The sequence below is a fragment of the Dipodomys ordii genome, unplaced genomic scaffold (assembly GCF_000151885.1).
Source record: "Dipodomys ordii isolate 6190 unplaced genomic scaffold, Dord_2.0 Scaffold22, whole genome shotgun sequence".
In the NCBI taxonomy this organism is placed as follows: domain Eukaryota; kingdom Metazoa; phylum Chordata; class Mammalia; order Rodentia; family Heteromyidae; genus Dipodomys; species Dipodomys ordii.
Genome location: NW_012267238.1, coordinates 2467807 through 2491562, shown reverse-complemented (window position 1 = coordinate 2491562; position 23756 = coordinate 2467807). Strand labels below are relative to the sequence as shown.

The 23756-nt window shown below is 51.5% G+C and overlaps 1 protein-coding gene across 3 annotated transcripts in view; it reads left to right on the top strand.

Moving 5' to 3' along the window:
• Positions 1–23756, top strand: part of Pde2a (phosphodiesterase 2A, cGMP-stimulated) — a 90574-nt gene that overhangs the window by 13753 nt on the left and 53065 nt on the right. Inside the window, exon 2 of one of the 3 annotated variants that reach the window (XM_013014115.1) lies at positions 15195–15264. In XM_013014115.1, the coding sequence (XP_012869569.1) occupies positions 15246–15264 (19 nt within the window). In that variant the 5' untranslated portion in view covers positions 15195–15245. Of the gene's footprint in view, positions 1–15045; positions 15265–23756 lie in introns of those variants that run through there. The other 2 variants (XM_013014114.1, XM_013014113.1) reach the window with 2 other exon arrangements.

Sequence of the window (23756 nt, the reverse complement as noted above, 5' to 3'; positions counted from 1 at the left end):
CCCTCAGCTCTTCAGCTCAAGGCTAGCGCTCTACCACTTGAGCCACAACGCCACTTCCAGCTTTTTTCTTTTTGCTTATGTGGTGCTGAGGAGTCGAACCCAGGGCCTCATGCATGCAAGGCAAGCACTCTACCACTGAGCCACCTTCCCAGCCCTTAAATAATTGCTTTTTGATGTATAACTTACATATAATAAAGTTACTAACTTAAAGAGAATAAGTTTTAATAAATAGGTATGTAATCATTATTATAATCAAGCAAAGAATTATTATCCCTCCACAAGTTCCCTATGCCCTTTTGTAGTGATGTGTGTGTGTGTGTGTGTGTGTGTGTGTGTGTGTGTGTGTGGTTGGGGATGACTTTCTTTTTTGTTGTTGTTGGTCATGAGGCTTGAACTCTGGGCCTGGGAGCTGTCCCTGAGCTTTTATGTTCAAGGATAGTGCTCTACCACTGTGAGCCATTGATCCACTTCCGGTTTTCTGGTGGTTAATTGGAGATAAAAGTCTCACAGATTTTCCTGCCTGGTTGGTTTCAAACCACAATCCCGTGATCTCAGCCTCCTGAGTAGCTAGGATTACAGGCTTGAGCCATCAGCAAGGCCCTCACATCTCAACCTCCTGAGTAGCTAGGATTACAGGTGTGAGCCATCAGTGCCCAGCGGGGGATGACTTTCTACAGGACTGTGAGAGGCACTGGCCTGGGCACTTAAGAGTAGTGCAGCTTCTGACATGCCAGAGACTGCTCACTTTCTGTAGGTCCTGATTCCTGTAGGCTAGCCTGGGTAATGAGGCCAGGCCAGGGAAGGGATGCTCAGGTAGTGACTCTTGATGACACCACCTGGAAGACAGGGCTGCTTTGGCGGCAAGTGGTGATTTCTGAAGCCCAGAATGAGTGGCAGGGAATAGAAAGAGCTGATTCTTCCACAAACCTGCCCCATCTTGGACCACGTGTGCCTGTGGCTCTGGTGGTCATAAGTTGGTCCAGACTAGAGCAGGAGGCTAGTAGAAATGACTCTACTTCTTCCTCCATCTTCCCCCCATCCAGGGGTCATAAACCCCTCTCTGTGGGTTAACAATTCCCTGAACAGAAGAGGGGCACTTTTGTTCCCTAGCTCCAGAACTAAATATTAAAGCAATTATGTAACTAGCAATAAATTACTTAAAGTAGTGACTCACTCTGCTTAATTAGAGCGCAAGCAGGGAGGGCTTAAGGTATTTTTAGAGTACACACCTCACTCCCTCCTGGGGGGGGGGCTCTGCAAGGTGGAGGTGGAAAAAAGGCTGGGAGCTCAGGGGAGTGCTCCAGGTGTCTGCGAGGAGGTGGAAGGTGATCTTCCATCCCACTGAGGCCTTCACAAAGAAAGAGCAAGTCAGCGCAGCAGCAGGGAATCCAGATTAGACTCCAGGATCACCTTTCAGCCAGGACTACTGAACAAATGGCAGTGACACTAGATTATACTCTCAGAGAGCAAGGGCTTGGCATGTGACTCCCCTCTCTACCCAGGAACTGAGCAAGAATGAGACTTAGGAGATAGACACATCTGGGTTTGAGTCTTGTCTTAGTTGGTCACTAGCTGGGTGTCTTAAGCAGGTCCCTCCCTTTTTAAATCACCCTAGAGCTTTGATGATAAAAAGACTGTAATTTTCATGTTGACCTGGAAATGCATCATAGTTGCTGCGTGCACAAGAAGATCCCTGTGATGATGGTTAGAGCCAATACCCTGCAAAGCAGGAATCAAACCTGTTCCATTACTACTGCATCCTTGGTTTCATTCAGAGGATTGCACATACTAGATGTTCAATAAATGCTTTATTTTGTTACTTCATGCTAGTTTCATTCCCATGCTTCTGCTCAGAAAAATTCTTTTATTTCCCTGAGGTTTTGTGGTGAAGGCAATAGGCAATGTATGTATGTATGTGATGTGTGTGTGTGTGTGTGTGTGTGTGTGTGTGTGTGTATGTGTGTGTGTATCTTAGGTGAATTGGCTCCATTTCCAGATGCCAGGCTGGACCTGTAGAGTTCAGAACCATGGACAGCTCTTGTCCTTGTTGATTGAGGGGAGGAGGGGGGTGATCATCTAGCTGCCAGGAAAGTAGCTAGGATGGGAAGATTTGCTGTTTTCCATCTCTACAACCCAGGGTGGAAGAAAGAGGAACCACCAGACCTGCATCAGGGGAGGTCTGGACTCTCACCCATCATTACCCTGAGTTCAGAGGACATTAGAATAAGAGTGGGTAGGGCATCTAGAGAAGGGCTACCTCAAGGAAGGGACCTGTTTGACATTTGTAAAACACAGTAATGATTGTCTCCCTGCAGATTCTTGGTAAGGATTAAATGAGCATGTTTTTAGAGATACTTGGAGTATGTCTGGCATGAAGGGGCATAGCATCTGGGCATGCTGCCTTCCCCTTCTCTTCATCCTTCTTTCTCTGTGTTATGAAAAGGGACATTCCCTTTAAGGAATGTGTTATGAATGTGTTATGAAAAGGGACATTCCCTATTAAAGAGCTCTAGGCTTAGACACCCATCCACAGGGGCTGGGAAGAGAATGTCCCATCTCCTCAGTCACTGACCTGTGTATTTGAATGGAACTGGACAAAGAATAGGTATCCATGGACAGTAGAAAGATCTATGCTCCTCCTTATGGGAATCCTGAAGATGCAGAAGGGAAGACACAGCTCAATTAGGGTGATGATGTTTAATCGCTGCCACTCCCCAAGGCCCCAAGATTCCTGTCCCCAGTAGCCATTCTGATGAGCTCTGACCAGCTCTCTTCACACCTCACTGGAGTGCAAGGGCTCGGGTTATGAATTAGTGATGACAGCATCCAGCATGCTATGACAACCTGCCTGATGCACTTAGCCTGGATTGGTGCAGATTCAAAGGCCAGAGACCCCTTTGGTTCTGGGCCTTGGTACTGCTGTGAGTGGTGGGGGCTGGGACCAGTGGGTGCTGGGAAGATAATTATGAGGCGCCGAGGGAGTGGAATAGAGTTTGTGTAGATTGTCAAAGCAAAGGATCTGGGGATAGTTGTCTCTCTCCTTCCCTTCTCTTTGCTCTCCTTTCCATTTCTCCTTTCTTTACCTCTCCCCTTCTTACTCATTCTCTGAGCCCTATCCCTATTTGAGGCCTGGCTGGCCTCACACTAGGGGGGCCTCAGGGAATATGGTACCTTGTAGGAGGTTCCTGACTGAGCTCATCCAGTGGCTTACAAGCAGCTTTGTAGAGGAGATAGTTTGCTGGTGGAAAGGGGAGGTCTGGGGGTGAAGCAGTGGAATATAGGGGAGAGGCCTGAAGGTAGGATGAGGAAATTGAGGGCCAGTAAAGGACTGGGAGAAGGAGATGCAGTCAAGAGCTTACAGTTTGTCACACAGGCAAAGAGCAGTTCTTATTTAATTTTTAATCAGGGGGTTCATTTTAGAGATGGGAAGACCAAGGCTCTGAAAGAGAAAATGACCCATTCAAGTTAGCTTTGGTTATTAGAGACAGAATCCACAAGATTTTCTGGGGTTCTGGTAGACCCCAACTAGGACCTCTGGCTTCAGACTCTCTGGCTAGGCAACCATGGTCTCCATAAGGAACTCTGTGGGTAACTGTGCTATCAATTTGAATGAAATTTGCATAGGCCAGAGCTGTGTTGAAGACTCTTCTGCCTGTTAGGCACACTGGCCTTAGGGTGAGGGCTGAGAATAAAGGTGTCATCAAGGGAAGGATCTGAAAATCAAGGTCTTGGTTAAGATCATGAAGAGGGGCTGGGAATGTGGCTTCGTGGTAGAGAGCTTGCTTAGCATGCCTAGCATGAATGAATCTCTGGTTTCGATTCCTCAGTACTACATAAACAGAAAAAGCCCAAAGTGGTGCTGTGGCTCAAGTGGTAGAGTGCTAGCCTTGAGCACAGAGAGGCTCAGGGACAGTGCCTAGGCCCTGAGTTCAAGCCCTAGGACTGGCCAAAAAAAGATCAGGAAGAATTAGCTGGGTGCTGGTGGCTCATGCCTGTAATCCTAGCTACTCAGGAGGCTGAGATCTGAAAGTCGGAGTTCAGGAAGAAAAAAGTATGAGACTCTAATCTCTAATTAACCACTTAAAAACCAGAAGTGGAGCTGTGGCTCAAAGTGATAGAGCAAAAAAAGCTCATGGACGGTGCCCTGGCCCTGAGTTCAAGGACCACAAATGATTAAAAAAAAAGATCAGGAAGAATTAATATCAGAAATGGATTCAAATTAGGTCTTCTGGCACACAGTCCAGCCCCTCTGCTCTATCCCCTCCTTTGCTATCCTCCAGGGACTTTTAGCTGAGCCAGTCACCTGTAGGCAGTGGTTGTGTCCCTGGGTCCTGCTTGCTCTCCTCCAGGTCCTTCCTGGTTTCAGGGCCTGTTGCTGGGCCTGCTGTACTGATAGCTATTGGCAGAGAGAGAGTCCTTTAACCCCATTGTCCTGATGAGGAAACTGAGGTCCCAAGTAACTCATTCAGGGTTATAATAGGTCAGTGGCTGGGCTGGGTTTGGCTGCCTGGCCTTTGGCATGTCTCCACTTCCCCATCTCACGTCTCTCTCCCTGCCTCTCCCCCATCCCGTCCTGCTGTGCAGCATTGCTGGGCCTGCCAGCCTTGATGGATGGTCCTGCAGCTCAGCCTCCCTCCCATTCCTCTCCGGATGCTGGGCTGTTAGCCTCCTAATCACCAGTCCTGCCTAGTGGCTGCCAAACCATTCATTTCCACCCCCCCCTCTGCAATCTTGCTCAGCACAGGTGGGGGGGGCGGGAGGGGAGGAGAAAGGGGACACAGCAAGTCCCCCTGAATTGAACTGGAGAGTTCAGCTGCAGCCTTAATTTTAGGGGACTCTGTGGTTAGGGAACAGCCTGAACCTCCTTGCTAGAGTGCCAAAAAGAAAAAAAATCCCTCCCGGATCTCCCAAGGGACCTACCCGGGCTCACACCCACACATGCTCACATAAAAGCTTTTGTGTGTTGGAAAATTGTTGTTTGCCAAGCATTGTGCCATCGCTCTGTTTCTAAGTACATTCATTGTCTTTTAGGGGTGCTATTGTGAACCCCACTGTACAGATAAGAATGCTGAGGCTCAGAGAGGTTAAGTGACTTGCACAGCATGCATGGTCAGGACAGGAAGTAGAAGAAGGGTTTGAAACCATGGATGGCTCACAAATTTTGTGCTCACAACTGCTCTACTGATTTGTGTGTGTGTTTCCACACCCACGGGTACACTGTACACTCGTGCGTACATGAACATGACCTGTCCATCAGCCATTGTGTCATCCATGCACCTGGTCCAAGTCCCTGGGGAGTGAGTAAGGAGAAGGTAAGGTTGTGGAGGGGACAAAAGGCACTGCTCATTGTCCCCAGGCTGTCCCTGGACTCTCAGTCTCTCTGTGACACTGGCTGGGTAGGGGAGGGGGGGGGAAGAAGCATGGAAGAAGAAGCAGCCTCCAGGCAGTGGGAAAGGGAGGCTGAGAGGCAGATCAATCGATCCCTTCAGTATTGCCTTCCAGGAACTGGGGCCCAGGGGAACGTGGTGCTGCAGGTCGATTTTCTAGGCTGTGGCCCAGACCCAGCGTACAGTGTGTGGGGTGAAGCAAATCAGCAGCCGCCTACTGTCTCCTACCCACCCCGGCCCCTTCTCCTACCTTCTACTGCTAGTCCCACGTTTTCTACCTGCTCCCCTGCTCCCTCTTCATTGTACACTGGAGATTCAGGCATTATTGACTCTACCCAGTCTAGCCTGGCCCCACACAGGAAGACTGGGGTGACGAGGTACACCAGAGCTTCAGGGAGGTGGAGTCAGCGCCTGGCCTTCAGAGACCTTCATGGACAACTTAATGAGATAATGAATATATTGCTCTCTGCGCTCCGCGCTGTGGGGCACGTAGTAGGCACTTAATTAGTCTTCATTTTGTTCCTCCCTGAGGCATCTAGTGAGACAGAGGCTGCTGGGGGTATATGGGACATCTCTGTAGCTCTGAGCTCTAAGCCCTGTTACATCCTTCTTGAGAGGACCCTGAGCAGATCTGGTTATCCCTTTCCCGACACCCCTTTACCTTGGTTTCTACAATGGTCCCCATACATGCTTTGGCCTCAAGGGATCTGGGTTTAAGTCCTAGTACAGCATTTGCAGGCTGCTGCTGGTGGTTAAGGCAAAGTGCTTCCCTCTGGAGCTTCAGACTTCTCATCCAAACCCCATGTAGAGTGAAGATTAACTGAGACATCGTCTGACCCCCCCCCCAGGAGCCAGGTGACTTTGGCTTGCTCCAGAGCCCCACTTCCCGTGTCACAGCCCTTAAATGGACAGCAGTGGCCATCTCTCCACTGGGAAGCCTGCTTCCACTTTGGTGCCTAGTGCTGAGACAGGCTCTGCTGCAGAGGAAGGAAGTAAATATCCCAGGCTGGAGGACCTTTATCTTCCGATTTCTGTCCGCCGTCCCCCACCCCCCCCAACTGCCGTCTGCTCTGCATCCGGGGCTGCGCTGGCCTGTCTGCTCTCTGGCCTTCTGCCTTTCCAGTTCTCTCCTTTTATTACTGCCTCTCTATTACGTCCTGCCTCAGGCTTATCTCCCATCACGTGTCGATCCATCTTTGTCATTTCCCTGCGGCTTTCCCCCATTCCCCAGAGTTGGGAGTGTGTCCTTTCTCAGAATCAGTTCCTCTGAGCCATGTGTCTCTGGCTATGTCTGTGTTCACCTTTCTGCACCTCTCTCCTGGGTGTTTTCTTTTGCCTTTTATAATAATCTTTGGACTCCCTTTGTCTGTCTCTGCACATTTCTCTCTGCCCCTCACTCTGGGTTTCCTCTCTCAGGTCCTGTCTGGTCTTCACCTCTTTGCATCCCTCCTACTCTTATAAGCCCTGCCAAGGCAGCAGGTCCGGCTATCCAGCCCCCGGGGTAGATGTTGGCCACCCTCCTTCTATATTGCTGGCTGACTCGGAGGCCCCTGACAATGTCCTCCACCCCATACCATGCTTTGTTGCTAGGCCTTGGGCTAGCAGCACCTGGCTTCCATAGCGACGGGTGCTTGGAAACGAAATGCTATATCTCCCAGTCCCACTACGGGAGCCTTACCGATCGAGTGCCTTTGGATCAATCGGGAAATGTGGCTGGGCTCCAGGCTGCCTCCAGCTTCGAAAGACAAGAGAAGAGCAGACAGTGATATATATCTTTTGGAGCTTGAGGACTCCCCGGAGTGGGGTGGGGGGCAGTAAGAAGAAGCCACTCAGATGTGTCCCTTAACCCAAGAAGAGAGCCAGAAAGAAAGACCCCCAGATCTTCTCCTAGGACTCAGCCTGTTACAAGGGGCAAGAGATGAGGAGTTGGGAAGGGGCCAGAGTCAGATTGCTACCTTACCATTTCTAGTCATGTGAGTTTAGATAAATGGTCTCAGTCTGAGGGCCCTGTTTTCCTCAACTGTAAAGTGGGACTCCTAAAGATGAAATGAATGAATAGATTGGGTGTTAGAAGATGTGTCTCTTTCCCCTTTAATTGACAGAGAGGAAGGGCAGGTTCTCCAGGTGTGGGAGTGTTGTAAGCAAAAGGGAAGGAGGTGGTCACCATGGCTGCTCAGCCTGATTCCTGGGCCATAGACTGTTCTCTGAGGGCCCATACTGTCATGATCCAGATGAGGAAACTGAAGCTCAATAATAAAACAGGCATCTCTGATCTTGTCCCTACTCTCTTCTCTTGTCAGTCTCATGACATAAACTAAGGACAGTGAGGATAATGGGTGAGGGGGAGAGAGGAGCTAAGTGGCCTTGGGGGAAACATAAACACTAGAAGGTCCATACGGTTTGTTCAGCCAGGAAGGGATTAAACATTTCCAGTGCCCACACTGTGGGCACTGGTCTTGCCAGGACTCAGAAGCCTGCTAGGAAGAGACAATAGCAAACAACATCATTTTCTGAACTGTCACATGCCTAATTCTGTGATTATCCTCGAAGCATCTCATGTATTCTTCACAACCACCTTCCAATCCTAGCTCAGTTCCTCACTTCTGAGGAGTGGTACTGTCTGTGGTTACACAGGTGCAGAGTTCTGGGGTTGGACTGAGTTACCCACACTGCCCCTGCCAGTATGCCCGCGCTCCTCACAGCTTTTAGGAGGGGTTGTTCATTTTCTTGGATTTCCCCAACTTGTGAGCTCAGAAGCCCCTATTGCAGGCATAGCAGGAACACTCAAAGACCTGCCCCTTCTCTGGTGTTCACAGCCATGATAGTCCACAGACAAAAAGGTTTTGAGAGGCACAAAGACCCGGATGTTTGAGTTCTGGAGTCACATATCCCAAGTGGTAAGGAGGATAGAATGCTAGGATCTTGGGTTTCTGAATTCTTAAGGCTCCAGGTGCTAAGGATTCACAGAACATAAGAAGCATAAGCTCTTTCAATAATAGGATATTATTACAGAAGCTCTGAATTAATTTCTTTCTTTTTTCTTTTTGCCAGTCCCGGGGCTTGGACTCAGGGCCTGGGCACTGTCCCTGAGCTTCTTTTGCTCAAGGCTAGCACTCTACCACTTGAGCCACAGTACCACTTCTGGCCTTTTCTGTTTATGTGGTACTTAGGAATCAAACCCAGGGCTTCATGCATGCTAGACCAGCACTCTACCACTGAGCCACATTCCCCGCCCCTGAATTTCTTTCTTTTTGGAGTTTCTTGAAACCTTGAAGCCACCGACCTGCCTGGAAAAATGGTTTGAGTTAGCAGGATTTTCAGTGCATAGGTCCTTGCTACTTTTTGATTTCTTGCCTCAGAATCTCTGATGGATTCAGCTGTAAATAGTCCTGGAATGTGTAATATCTTGGAGTCAGTTGCAGCTCCCAAGTCACTCTTGGAATAAAGCTAGGCCAGAAATAGCAGGTAGTTGGGGTGCTGGGTGGCCTGGTGGGCTGCATCTGTGGGCAGGGTTCTGGACAGCTGCCCTTGGCGGAGGACCAGCCTGCCAGCCAGATCTCAGGAAGAAACCTCTCCATGTACTACTTCTGGGGCAGGAGTCCAAGCTGCTCCTCCTGGTCCTGCAAACTTCAAGGCAGTAGGTGCCCAGAGTGGAAGGGCTGGGATGGGGAGGGAGGGGGGCCTTTTCCCAGTTGGACAGGGACATAGGGAATGAGAGTGCTGGGGGGCACTCAGCAGGGAGTGTGGATAGGAGAGGGGAAGCTGTGGCTTCGTGGGGACATCCTTGAAGGATGCACTCTGCGGCTCGTGGGAGCCAACCAAGGAGTTCTCTGGGCTGTCTCTGCACTGACATTGCTGTTCAGGTTGGGGCCCCTGGCCACCTAGGACCTGCTTCTCCTCTTTTGTCCTTTCCAACTTCCCTTAGGAATCCCAGGCTCCAGCATGACAAGGCCATGTTGTGGGAGGAGTCAAGGTCAGGCAGGGTCATCAACTTGGGGAAAAGTTGGCTTGGAAGAAGGTGAGCCCCCTGTCTCTGGCAGGGTGCAAGCAGGGCCCAGATGGCCAGTCATGGCAACTTCAGAAAGGGCTTCAGAGGTGGTAGACGAAAGGCAGCCTGGAGGCCTCTTCTCTGGGACAGTGATGTTCTGTGTCTTTGGCTCAGATGGTTCCACATTCCAGATACCCCTGAGCTCATAGTGGGGTTATTATAACCTAACCTTTGTGGTAACGTAGGCTTTCCTCTCTGTGCCCAGCCCCAACTGGGCCTGGGCCATGGAGTTGCTTCAAACCCAGCCTTTGCCTTGAGAAGCCCAGTCTGATGGGGGAGGCAACAGAGAAATAAACAAACCTGGGTAAGTCCCATAAAGGGAGGATGAATGGACTGAGAAGAAAGTTCTACTACTGATTCCTGGATGTGTTTTCGAGTAATTCTTGGTCAAGCCTAGGCTAGGGAATATGTTAGTGATCAAAATGCAAAGCCTTGGCCCGGGGCTGCCAGCATAATCAGGTGATAAGCACCTCCAGGCCTCTGTGAGGCGCTGTCTGCTTGGGGAACTAGCCAGAAGGCAACATGGCCACTGTGGAAGGGAGGTTTTCCTTTTCCCCTGGTAGAAGTCCTGGCAGGCCAGGAACAGGTGCCTAGTCTATCCTGTGGGCAGTGGGAGGCAACATGGGTGAGACCGTGGGAGAGGTAAAGCTGGGTGTAGGACAGTAATGGGCATCGGGAAGAAGGAATCATTGATGCAGGTGTGCTTACCTGTGCCTGGGCGTGTGTGTGTGTGTGTGTGTGTGTGTGTGTGTGTGAGACTCAGGGCATCCTTGTATAGAGGAACAAGGAACAATCTTGGAATTTCTAGGTGATGGGGAGCAGGTACTAATGTCTACAGTGTCTCCTGTACCTCAGTCCCCCTGTGAGCCAGCACACCCAGGCCTAGAATCTCATGGCTTTTCTTCCTCCCAAAGGGTTATGGAGCTGCCTAGCTGCTGCTTCCAAGGCAAAAGTGGATACAAATAATGAATGAGCAAGACCCATGGCTGATACATGCCACGCCGGCTCCTTCCTAGGCCTAGTTCACTCATGATGCTCTTCCAAACTCAGAGCTGCTGCCCCAGTCCAGGGCTGGCATATGGAGCACAGGGTCCTGGCGGGAGCAGGGCTCACAGGGATGATGGCTGCCTCCTGAAAGCTCCTAACACATATCCTATGCAGAGCCCTGAAAGAGGATACTGGGACCTCTGTAGTCCACAGACTATGGAGATAAAGTAACTTCCTGAAGTACCCAGGGCCAAGTAGGTACCCAGGAAGAAGGGGCCAGATATTACTGAGCTGGTTGAGGATACAGCAGGGGGTAGGCTTCCTGATACCAGAGATGGACAGAGGGTGCAGGCTTGGGGAGAGGTGAAAGACCCCCAGCCAATGAATTTATGGGTACCAAAAGAGGGCTGGGGAAGTCCAAGTCTTACCTGCCTTTGATCAAGTGGCCGGGCATGAATTTAAGTCAGTCAGCTGGGTTTGAATTTTGGCTCCAGTGTTTACTGGCTGTGTGACAATGAGCAAGTTACTTAATCTCTCTGTGCCTCATTCCTCCTCATCTATAAAATGTGGCCTACCTTGTATCATTGTTGAAAAGTAAACAAGTTGGGCTCTGGTGGCTCAAGCATGTAAACCTGATACTCAGGAGGCTGAGATCGAAGGATGGCAGTTTATAGCCAGCTGAAGCAGAAAAGTCTGTGAGCCTCTTATCTCCAAGTAACCAGCAAAAAGCCCAACGTGGAAATGTGACTCAGATAGTAGAACTCCAGATTTTTTACAATTTTTTATTGTTATTATAAAGGTGATATACAGAAAGGTTACAGTAACATAAGCCAGGTAAAGCATACATTTCTTTTTCTTTTTCTTTTTTTTTTTGGGGGGGGGTCTGGTCATGGGGCCTGAACTCTGGGCCTGGGCGCTGTCCCTCAGCTCTTCAGCTCAAGGCTAGCACTCTACCACTTGAGCCACAGCACCACTTCCGGCTTTTTTCTTTTTGCTTATGTGGTGCTGAGGCATCGAACCCAGGGCCTCATGCATGCAAGGCAAGCGCTCTACCACTGAGACCTTCCCAGCCCAAAACATACATTTCTTTTTGGACATATCACCCAGAACTCCACATTTGAGTGAAAAAAAAAAGCCCAATGAAAGCATGAGGTCTTGAGTTCAAGCTTCAGGATCAGCAAGGAAGGAAGGAAGGGAGGGAGGATGGGAGGGAGAAGGAAGGAAGGAAGGAAGGAAGGAAGGAAGGAAGGAAGGAAGGAAGGAAGGAAGGAAGGAAAGAATGGAGGGAAGGAGGGAGGAAGGGAAGGAAGGAAGGGAAAACATGAAACATATGGTGTTCAACAAAGGTTCTTTTTTCCCCCCATCAGTCATGGGGCTTCAACCAGGATCTGAGTGCTGTCACTGAGCTATTTTCGCTTATGGCTAGTGCTCTATCACTTTGAGCCATAGCACCACTTTTGGTTTTCTGGTGGTTCATTGGAGATAAGAGTCTCACGGGCTTTCCTGCCCAGCTGGCTTTGGTCTGTAATCCTCAGATCCCAGCCTTCTGAGGAACTAGGATTACAGGTGTGAGCCCTGGCGCCTGGCAATAATTTTTATTTTTAAACTGGATTTTTTTAATCTTTTCTTTTTCAGTAGTGGGGATTGAACCCAGGATGTACACTTGCTAGAAAAGCACTTCACCACTGAGCTACATCCCAGTCCAATTCAACAAAGGTTCTTACGTGTTGAATAAATATTAAATCGTGCCAGCCATCCAGCCAGCCATCAGGGGCCAGCCCTCATGCTTCCTCCCTGGGATGAAGGTCAGACAGGGATGAGAGATGTCTAATCCAGAGCTTTCACACCAGGCAGCGAATTAGAACCACATTATAAAATATATCTGGGATGAGAGTTTCAGGCCTCAGCAATCTTAAACGCCCCCAATGATTCAAATATGAGCCAGGGAGAAACAGGATAGGATCACAGAATATGGACTTGGAGCAAAGGCAAGGGTCTCCTGGGAGTGGAATCCAGCCTTGGAAAGAGTCATTTTCTAGATTCGAGAGCTTGGGAAGGCCTGTGACTTTCAATCTGGAGGAGTGTTGCTTGTCCCTACTTAGGGGAGGGATTCAAGAATGCTATGAGGGGTTGTTTAAGAACAAGGAGGTGCTTTCCACCAAACATGAAAAGCAGTGCACTTGCTTGTTTATTGAATCTAGAGTGCTAACCTTTCACAGATGAGGCCATCAAGACTCAGAGAGATACAATGGCCTGCTCAAAATCACACAGCAAATCTATGACACAGTTAGGACTCAAACTCTCTGAGGAATGCTTGAATCTGAAAATTTGACCCAGAAAGAATCTGAGTTGAGGTTGACATACAGCCTGCACCTGGGAATCCAGCCACTGAACTGCAGCATGAGAGACTCAAGTAAATTTAGTAAATAACGTCTGAAGAGACAAATGCTGAAGAAGCCCTGAATCCAGGAGCTGGTAGCTGTGCCAGGCCAGGATTGGCTCTTGAGTTTAGGGCTGAAAGGGCTTCTTCTCAAGAACAGGAGGCTGGACAGTGACCAGATAAATACCTCCTGGGCACGTGTGTCTCATGCAGGCTATTCAAGGCCCAGGACTGAGCCAGCAACACATGCTCAGGACTTGCAAAGAGATTGGTGCATCTGGTGGTGGAACTCAGCCTTAGTCTGCCCTATTGCCTCAAGCAATAGCCCTGGAATTGACCAGATCCTTCTCAAGAGGATGAAACTGAGAGCCAAGAATGTCATGGAGACCTGTTTTTAGGGGGGAACAGAACCTTTGCACATCTTTTCTCATGGAACACTTTTTTCAGTGCTAATAACTAGGGCAAATTGCCCTATTCTGAAGATGCAGTAAAATACCTTCACTTGACCCAGATCACTTCTACCTCATCTCTCCCCAAGTCCTCAGGCCTGACTCCCAGGAATGATACAAAAGGGCTCCGGTTGGCCCCTGATTGATAAGCAAACTGAAAAGAAAACAGAGGGGATTGGCGATTGGGTGGCCTAGGAGTGAAAATGAGGCAGCCACTGAGATGAGCAGAGAGAAAATTGTAACTGTAAGGAATGATGAGAGGAGGGTCAGGACAGGATGAACAAGCCGGGGTTGAGTTGCAGGCCTCACAGGTCCACTTGGATTGGAGTTTGGGCTTTCTGTGCTAGCAGCAGGTAGCCACTGAAGGCACGGGGAGCAGAGGAAAAGGCATACCTTAGAAAGGAGAGTGGACATGGAAGGTCACTCCATGAGCTAGTGGGACAGCCCTGCTGCCAAGGCTTGTGCCAGGTTCCTGGATTTTGTCCAGGACTGGGCTCAGTGACTCAACAATGAGGAAATTGCTCCCCAGGGGGAGAAGACCCAGATGAATCACCCCAGTGGGGTGGAGAGGCTGGGGGCTTACTGAGTCACCTTCCAAGGGCTGGGGGGTGGGAGGCGTTGAATGGGCAGGGGGCTGGGCAGAGGGCAGAATTCAGGTCACACTTTAGGAAGGGCTATTAGGGTTCCATTTGTTTCCCCACCATTCTGAGTTTGAGCCTCCTTGGCAGTCCTGTGAGCTGAAATGAAAACGAAGACCCTGACAGGTCTAGAGGGGATCTGACCAAGGTCATGCAGCAAGTCGCTGGCCAAAGCCAAGCTAGATCTACTAAGCTCCTGTGGCACTCTAGTCAGGGCCCATCGCCTGGAAACTCAAGGTTGGAGGAAACTGACAGTCGAGGGCATGGAGGTCACCGGGGTGACACCCAGCCATCTCCCCTTCACCACACCAGTCCACAGCAATTGGGGCCGGGCTGCTCGGCCGCGATGCGACACCAGGGGGCGCGGGAGCGTCACGGCTGCAGCCGGCGTCCGAGCGCCGAGGCCGCTCTGCGGAGAACTGCGCTCCGGGGCGCGCGGGTCCCCCCGCGGACCTGCAGACCGTGCGACCCGGGCTCGTACCTTCTCCAGCCTCCTGGGACGCCGATGCAGCCCGGCCTGCAAGTTCTGGGGACCCAGTACCTGCACCCCACACTTAGGAACAGCGCGTGTGGGGCGCACGTGTCTGCCCAAGCAGATTCGCTCCTGCTTCAGGGCTTGTCCCTCCTGGAGCGACCTCTAAGATCCTCCCTACCTTCTGGACTGGGGGGAGAGGGAGGGAAACTCGGGGGTCCTATACAGGGTCCGAGGCCCCTGTCCCCGGCTCCCTTCACCCCCCCTTCCCATCTCCACCCTCCATCCCCCGCACTGCGGAGCCTCAGGGCTCTGGCCGGGGCCCAGGTCACAGAGTAGTGGGAAGAGGATGTGGTCAGACAGGGACGGGGGGCTCCGGGGAGCCGACCCCCGCGAGACAGCGAGAGGAGGGACGACGGGGCAGGGGGCGGGCAGCGGAGCCCGGGGGACAGCTCCCAGGCGGGGACCCTCACAGCGGACAGGCTGGAAGATGGAAGAGTCCTGGGAGGGGAGAGTGGGCCGGTGTGTGTGTGTGTGGGGGGGGGTCTGGTGGGGTCCGAAGATCTGACAGCTGCGAGGTGCTGACCCCGGAGTCGAGGGAGTGGGCGGAGCCCGGGTGGCCAGGGGCGGGGCCGGGGTGCGCGGGGCGGGGCCTGGCGGCTGGGGGCGGGGCCAGGGCGGACTCTCCGGCGGACCCGCCGCCGAAGCTGTTGCGGACGCGCTGACCGAGCGAGCGAGCGCAGCGGCCCGGGCCGGCGGACAGGCGGGCGGGCGTCTGCGAGCATGGTCTTGGTCCTGCACCACATCCTCATCGCTGTTGTCCAATTCCTCAGGCGGGGCCAGCAGGTCTTCCTCAAACCCGACGAGCCGCCGCCGCCGCAGCCATGCACCGACAACCTGCAGGTAGGAGACCCCCCACATCCTACCCCTGTACCCCAACCCCCCACCCCCCGCCTTCAGGGCACCGGGAGAACGGGGCATCCGGAGCGGGCGTTCAGCTAGGGCCAAGACCTCTGCGCAGCACGCAGCCGCTGGGCTTCATGAGCCTCCCTCCCCTGAACCCCTTGCATCGTCTTCAGGGATGGACCCCCCTCCCCTCCCCTCTCCCCTAGTTCTAGACCCTACTCTTGCACTGAGACTGCTTCCCATTCCCGGAAGGAGTCCTTGAACCTCCAGATCGCAGCCCAAATGCCACCCTCGACTCGGAATCCTGTCTGCATCCCAAGCTCTAAACTCCGAATCCACACCGAGAGCTCTGTTCAAGCCTGGGACCCCTTCCTCCCAGCTCAGTTCCCCAAACTCGGTATCAGACCCTAGGCACTCCCTGACCTTCTGCACCTCACTTCGGTTAGGGCTTCATCCCAAGACCCAGAACCTTCCTTCCACAGCCTCCTCTGTGCCCTCATGCAGGTTCCCACGCAACTACCTAGACTTCACTCAGTTCCCACCTACCCAAAGGTCCATACCCCTTCTCCTGCCCAACTTCTTCCTCCTCTACAAGACCCTTGCCCAGCTCCCTTCCCTCTCTCCTGGAAAGGAGACACCCTAGTCTTTTTCTCCTGGTCTCCCACTCCTCTTATTTCTTTTTGGGTGTGGCAGTCCCACTTTATTCTCTGGGTTTTTCTTCAGGTTTTTCTCCAACTCTTGGGTTTACTCTCTGTCCCCTACTTCTCTCCTTTTTGTGGTCTCTTTTGTGTGGCCCTGTGTTGCTCACCTCTGTTCATGCTCCAATTTCTCCAGCTGTCTATCTCTTTTCTGTGGTCTCTCTCTATGGTCATCCTTACCTTTATATCTGCCTCTGCTTCGGGATGAGGAAGGGACAGGCTCAAAGGCCATGGCTAGTGTTCCCAGGACTCTACCCCTTTCCATGTTTTTTAGGCATGGCATGGTATGGGCTCAGTTCCAAGAGCCTAAACATGGAGTGGGCTACCTTGGCTGGTACCCAGGGTACCAGTGGGTGGGCATCATGTGATATGAAAAGGTAGCTGTAACTTGAACCCCTTCATCCCTGCTTTCCCAGTAGTGATTGAGGTGGTTGGAATTTGGGAATTGGGGGGACAGGTGTCTGTCACCTCTGGTGGGTGCTGTCTAGGGCCAGTAAGTCTGGGCTGTGTGTATTTGTCTGAGTATGAGTTTATTTGCATGTATTGAGTATGTGTTACGTGTATATGTACCATAAATGACCATATCATCATGAATGGGCTTGTTCATGGTGGGGGGGGTTATAGTAGATATGGAGATTGTGAGTCTATGGTGTTGCATGCTGTGTGTGGCCTAGGGAGGCACTTGTGGAGTTGCAACTGGGTATATGATTGAAGTGTGTGTGTGTGTGTGAGAGAGGGGGGGAGGGAGAAGGAGAGGGAGAAAGAGAGAGAGATATTTCACATCTATCATTACAGGATGGAGTTGTTATAAGGGCTGTATGGGAAAGAATTATATGTGTGGATGTATATGTTATTGGTTGCTGTGTGTAGCCAGGAAGAGAAACCTGATAGGGCCTGGTACAGGTTTTATTAGCTGTTTGGTCAGAGAGAAGGTGGGGTTTGTGTATGTCCAGGTGTGTTTACGGCCTACTGGATGGCTTGCAGTCCTGGGTTGGCTTGGGAATATTTTAGGGTCTTTGTGTTAGTGTTTATCATGTGTCTGGGTAGTGACTCTGGATAGGAAAGGGTGTCTCCAGGGCTGAGGGGTGCAGTTCAGCAGGTGTTAGGAAGGGTAGGAGGGGAGGGTATGAGGGCAGGGTCATCTGTGTTAAGGGGTTCAATGTGCACACAAACATGTGATATTAGATGTGTCCATTATTTATGCAGGGTGTCTCCATGTCTGGGTGGTGTGTGTGTGTGTGTGTGTGTGTGTGTGTGTTGAATTTAATTGAATGCATGTGTCTCTGGTTAAGGAGGTGAGGATGAGGTCGAGTGTGAATGTGGAGTGTGGGTGTGGAAGCCGTGTGATTTTTCAGTGGGAGGGGTAGATTCTGTGATCTTTTCTCCCTGTGAGCTGTCAGGGTGTGTGATAAGGAATGTGTGAGGCATGTCCAGTGAGCTAAAGGGGCGTGCAGGGGTGGGAATGTAGAACGTGCTCTAGTGGGTAAGAGAGAGTATGTGCATAAGGCATGTTATGTTTGCCTGTGTGCAGAATACACAGCAGGTGCCTCATAAATGTTTGTGGAGTGACGTGTCCTTGCTTCCCTCCCAATCAGGTCCCTAGAGATACCTTTAGCTGCCCCCCCAACCCCTGGCTGCCCTACCCTTTGCCCTGCATCCTCTTCACTTTGACCAAAGCCTTTGTCTTGGGTTTCCGGCTGAACAGACGCTGGACAGGCGGGCGGCAGGCAATGGCGTGGTCCAGGAACCTTTGTTCTTTTCCTCTTAACTTGTCCCATATTTGGGCCCAGGGCTTGGAAGGGGTGGGGAGAGGATGCACGTGTCAGCAAGGTCACTGTGTTTACTACCCACTCCCTGTGTTCCACAGGAGGGCAGGGCTGGGTGTGGGACATGAGGCCCCATAGCCAGTGGTGTCCTGGGAGGCACCAGTGCCAGAGTTGTGCTGGGATTGGAGTTGAGTAAATCTGCCAACCATGTGCTTTTTATCCCATGGGGAGCTCACTGCCTTTCTGGCTTAAATTATTTTAGGGTGCTTAGCAGCCAAGTATCCCTTCCTTCATGCTCCCCTCTCCTCTTTCCTTCTCCATGTCCTTGGGCTGAGGAGCCACCAAGAAGATCTCAGTCTAGAGCGACTGTGGTTGACCCTACATAAAAAGAGGGGAGCTGGGAGCTGATGGCTCACATCTGTAATCCTAGCTACTCAGGAGGCTGAGATTGGAGGATCACAATTTGAAGTCAGCTGGGGCAGGAAAGCTCATGAGACACTTACCTCCAATTAATTACCAAAAAAAGTTGTGGCTCAAGTTGTAGAGCACTAGCCTTGAGCAGAGAAGCTCAGGGACAGGGCTCAGGGCCTAAGTTTAAGCCCCAGGATGGGCACACAAATAAAAAATAAAAATAAAGGAGGAGAAATAGTCCCTGTCTTGGCAGAGACCCTTCTATGGGAGGGTAGGGGGGGTCTGGTTACTTTTGGGGAGCCTGTAGTCAAGTAGGTGGAGACATCAGGTGTCCCTAGGTCATACTGTCCAGAGAAAGTTGTGGGAAAACCCTGTTTGAGAGCATAAAAGCCCAGAACTCAAAGTTGGAGGCATGGATGCAGTCAGTGAAGGCGTCAGTACTGTTTTCCAGAAGGTTGTTGGAAATGAGTGGGCTTGGGCTGAGCCTTGGAGGGAATGTAGGGTACACAGGCAAATACATCCTTGGGAGGTAAGAGATACCTGAGCAACTGGAGAAGGGACCTTGGAGCCATCAGCATTGTCTGGCTTTGGCTGACCATCCCTGGATTTCAGCCTTCTCAGACTGGCAAGTCATGTTTTTTTCCCATCCCATGGTCTTTGGGCAGAATTGTCACCATTGTTGCCCTCTTCTTCCTCTTTGGATGTTCTTTCTAATTTCCAAGGTCTAAGAGCTGCTACCGAGCCCTTGCTCCAGGAATGATTTAAGTGCTGGGGGTCACTGTGGTGACCAAGTTGATCTCCTGTGCTCTCTCATGGGCATCCTGAGGCAGCTGGCTGCTCCCTCAGTACTTCCCCTAGCTGAAACTGCACACAATTCTACTGGGTTTCATGTCTGTACTCCATTGGGGTCATCTGGCTCCTACCAGAATAGGAGCTCTGCAGAGACCGGATCTGGCCCTGCCTCGCCCCATCCCTGTGTTCTGAAGTTGGCCTGGCATGGTCATCTGATGTTTATAACTGCTTTAGAGGGTTGGCAGCTCAAGTGCCATCTAGAGAAATTGATGGGGACCTAAGGCACATTCTCATCAGATCCTCCTCTAACCAACATTCCCAGAAGCCAAGAGAAGTTAGGTGGCTGGTCCAGGTCACACAGCATGGTAGTAGAGCCAGTACTGTTGTCCAGCTCTCCTGGCTGCCAGGCTGAGCTCTGGCTCCAGCACCATGCTGCTCTCTGGCTGGCCTCTGTGCTGCCTGTGGCGGGTAAATGATTATTAATGACCCCCCTGGCAAAGAGACAGGAAACACTTCCCAGCCACAGCTGGGGAGCTGCTCCCTGCCAGTCCGACAAGCAAACCCGCCCTGGCCAGGGTGTCTGCCTTGATATAGCCTCCATTCCTCTTTGCCTGATTTGCTCTTCTTACCTCGCCCCAACTTACCTGACCTAGACCTCCTAGAGGTAAAGGACAAGAAGAGACAGAGCTTTTCCCCTCTACGTCCTTGTTCCACATCGCTTTCTCCAATTGGACTCATTTCTACTTTCTTCCTTGCTCCTAAGAAGTAGATCTTCCTCTAGGAAGCCCTCCCTGGATGCATGGCCAGTCCCTCCAGTGGCTGCTTCAGTGAGATCAGAGGGCATTGACTCTCCCCCACAGCAGACTCTGTTCTTACTTTGATGGCTCTTTCTGGTGGCCCTAGGGCTGGCCTGGACACTTTCTGAAGCCTGGATCTAGTTGTTGCCTTACGACTGGCACAACAGAAGATGCTACACACAAAGGGTGGGGTGGTTCAAGAGGTAGAGCACCAGACTTGAGGAGGAAAAGCCAAGTAAGAGCACAAGGCCCCAAGTTCAAGCCCCAGTACTGGCACACAAGAAAAAAGAAGGAAAAGATAAAGATGTCCCCATTGCTTCTTCCAACAGCCCTTCAGCCAAGTATAGGGGTCTTTATCACCTCTGAGCACTTTTGCCTCACCTGTCCAAGCCATATACAATGGACCACCATAGATATCCTTTATAGATGGACATTAGTGTGTACCTACTGTGTACCAACAGGAAGAGTGGGTAGAGATGAGCAAGCTCCCCACATCTTCCCTAAGCAACACTGCTTCAATGTGGTGGGAGCTCAGAACGAGGCGCCAGGCTGGGGAGGGGGCATCGATGGAGACTATGCTGGTAGAGTGTGTGGTGTGGACATAGATTCATGGGCCCTCATTCAGCATAGAATGGAAGGAATGACACGTTGGGAACCTCAGGAACAGAGAATCTGAGAGCTAAAGGATGAATCAGGAGCAAGTTCTGGAAGGGTGAAGGGGAGATAGTGACTGAGGCAGCTTGGTGGCAGATAGAAAGAATACTTATGTTCATTGGTCCCACAGTTTCATGCATGGAGCTGGATCCTGGACCACTGGGTGGCTGAGTGGGTGGGATTGAGGGGGTAGGACAAGAAACATCAAGAGATGAGAGATATGGTTGTCATGGGCCAATCTGTGCCAGACTTACAAGCCATGTTAAGGACTATGGATGCTTTCCAGTGGGAAACAGCCCAAGGGAGAGGAGTTCAAAGGAGTTTGTGAGGGAGATCCCTGGACCGTGGGTGGAGGTGAGCGCTGATGAGGCCTGGACAGGGAATGATCGAAGGATGCGTGGTGAGGGACAGCTGGGAGATGGAGGAGGGAGTTGATCAGCCGCAGAGGTGGAGGTAAGGGAGGAGAACGCACTGCTTTTGAGTGTCTTCTGGGCACCACACAACCTGTTTGAGGTCAGGAGGGAAGACAGTGAATCTGGCTCCTGGGGGGATTGGAAGATCCTGGTAAGGCCTCCCAGGAGCTCACCAGCTTTGAGGTTAGCCAGGGATTTGGATAGCTGGACTGTGCTCAGGGCTACTAAGTCCTTAACCAGAGCAGGATCTGCTCTGGGCAGAGAATATTCAGAACTCAAAAGTTAAAACAAGCTCTGAAATGTAATGCTTAATAAAATTCAAATCCAAAAATGTACGGGTGCCTTCCAGAATGAGTAGATTTATGAAAATTTATGAAAATGCTAAACGTTATGATCCTGCTCATGTAAATTGCAAGCCTCAGCTGCTTTTCTGGACTTTGGATCAGGCTACCTTGAAACTAGCTCTGATGGGGCAGGACCAGGCCTTTCTTGATCCGGGAGCCTGCCCTCCACTCCAGTGGGTGGCTGGGAAGGGGCAATCATTTTGCCCTTCTTTTTGTGTGTGTCCCTCATCCCGAAGGAATCTAAAATTGATCATGTGTACCCCCATCCATGGTTGCTTAAATTTGGGGGAACCAAGGGTAGAGATGGCAACAGGGGAAGAAGCCAAAAAGCCCAAAGAGGAAATAAGAGAATTGAGACACAGCACTACCCAACACAAACATGGGCATCTCAGAATGCAAAAGTTGCACATTTCCCAGAATACCAACATGCTGAGGTCTGATTTCGCAATCTTGGGGTTGGATAATGCTTGACCCCCTTTCACCTGTGAAAGGAGGAAGTTGAGGGTCACTAGCTCTAAGGACAGTGTGAGCTATAGCTGTAAGGGGTGTGTGATTTGAGAATCTGTGATTGTCAGCTTGGGGCTTGTGAACCAGGATGATGCTAGCTTGCTATGACTCTTAGCAACCAGCTAGGGCTGGGCGGGTGTGGGATTGTGGGATGCTGACATTCTGTGACTTTAAGATGCTGAGACTCCTGGAGCTAAAGATGCGGACATTCTGTGCATCCAGGATTCTAGGATTTGATGATTCAATGATGCTAAATGGAGCTGCTGAGAAGAGCTGCAGCCACCTGCCTTGTTAATGTCAATGTTCAGTTATTAAAGACATAACAAGAAGCAATAGAGACAGATAGCATGGGGTGTCAGGCGCCCCCTCCCACCCTCAGTGAAGAAGAGGAGAAGAAGCCAGCACACTGGCTATAGTGGGGATGGGAGTCCCTTTCAGCCTGGTCATGCAGGCTCTGACCTGCCACGTGTGCAGGCTGGCTTGGCACATGTGCACATGAGAGATTTGCTAGTCCCTAAGCTGGATGGGCTCAGGATTCCTTCCCTTCCTCCTGTCTCCATCCTCCAACCATTTAAGACTCTGGCAGGGAGATATACCCTAATTCCCTGCCCCCAAAATCTCCAGGCAGAACAGTGGAGAGTAGAGGAAGGAGAGGCCTGCTCACCCTACTTCCCTGACAGCAGTCTGAGGGGAAAACAGGACATGAGCACTTCCTGGACACAGGCCTGGAGGCACAGTAACCCCTGTCAATGAAGGCCTGGGACCCAGGGCTCAGACATAGGCAGAGGCCAAGGTAATCAGACAGTCTTGTCAGGAACCCCTGTCAGCCTTTTAGAATCCTTTTCTAGAAGGTTGAACCTATAGAAGCTTAGCATAAAGGCTTTTTCAGCCTGGGGGCTCCCAGATCAAAGCTAGACTGAAATAAGTCTTCCTGGTTCCCCAAGTGCTCCTCCTGGCTCCCAGCCTTCCCCTTCCCCTTGCCCTTCCCCTTCACCTGGGACACCTGGGCCATAGATGCCGAGGCAGAATCCAGGTTAAAGGGCAGCAGGCCTGTCTGTCACCCCTTCAGTCTTCCTCCTCCCACAGCCCGGAAAGCAGATGGGGCTGGGACAGCTGCTCCGTGTGTTCCACAAGGCTCCATTGTCTGCCACCTCCTGTCTTGACCCTAAAGACAGGGAACCCTCCCCAGCTGCCCAGCCCACGCGTGCACTCCCAGGGGTACTTTTCTTTCTACTCTGTCATCCTCATCCTCCTGCTGTCCCTTCCCACCTGCCTGTCCCCAGCTCCCTCCTAATCCCTGTTAAGACTCCATCTTTGGCCCAATTGGTGTATAAACCTCTTTCAACAGACAAACTGGGAAGGGCTGGAGGAGACCATCAAATCCAGCCATTTCTTTTAGATGGCTTAGAAAGGGGACAGTCCCGTCTAAAGTTGGACAGTAGACTGTCAGAGCTCAGTGGCAGACCCTTCCTCCCCAGCCACAGGAGCTCTGTGCCTTTGGCCTCAGGTATGCAAGCTTTAAGAATTGACCATGTCAAGTCTGCCTTGGAGCTGAGCCCACAGGCACCTCCTGGAATGCGGTGTGCTTCTCTCCCAGCCCTTTCCCATAGCCTTGAACTTATCCCTTTCCCTCTTCTTCACTGTTGACCCCTACCTTCCATAGACCCTGCCTTTGGGAGTCAGACTGGAGTTCAGACTTCCATGAACCTATATACACATCATGGGGGAAAGCCACCCTGGACCCTGGTGTATTTCCAGTCCTCTGAAGCTCCATACACCTCCTCTAGGAAACCACTCCATCTCTCTAACTCCTTGGGTAACAGCTGAGTTTTGTGAGCCTTAGTTCCTCCTCTGAGCCTCTGTGGGGTGTGGGGCAGTGGCTTCAGGAGGGGCTCTGTTTCCTGTGGCTGGGTGGGAAGAGCCCTGAGGTCCCCAGGGGACAGACGTGGGACAATGGGCAGGCAGAGATAGATGTTGTCTGTTCCCCACAGCAGGCCCCACCCAACCCTGACCTCCCTGCCTGGTGTCTGGGGTGGGGGGGGGAGGTCTGCCTTGGTCCTCTCAGCACTAGGTTCCTGTGTGACCCCCAGGGAAGCGCTGGGAATCC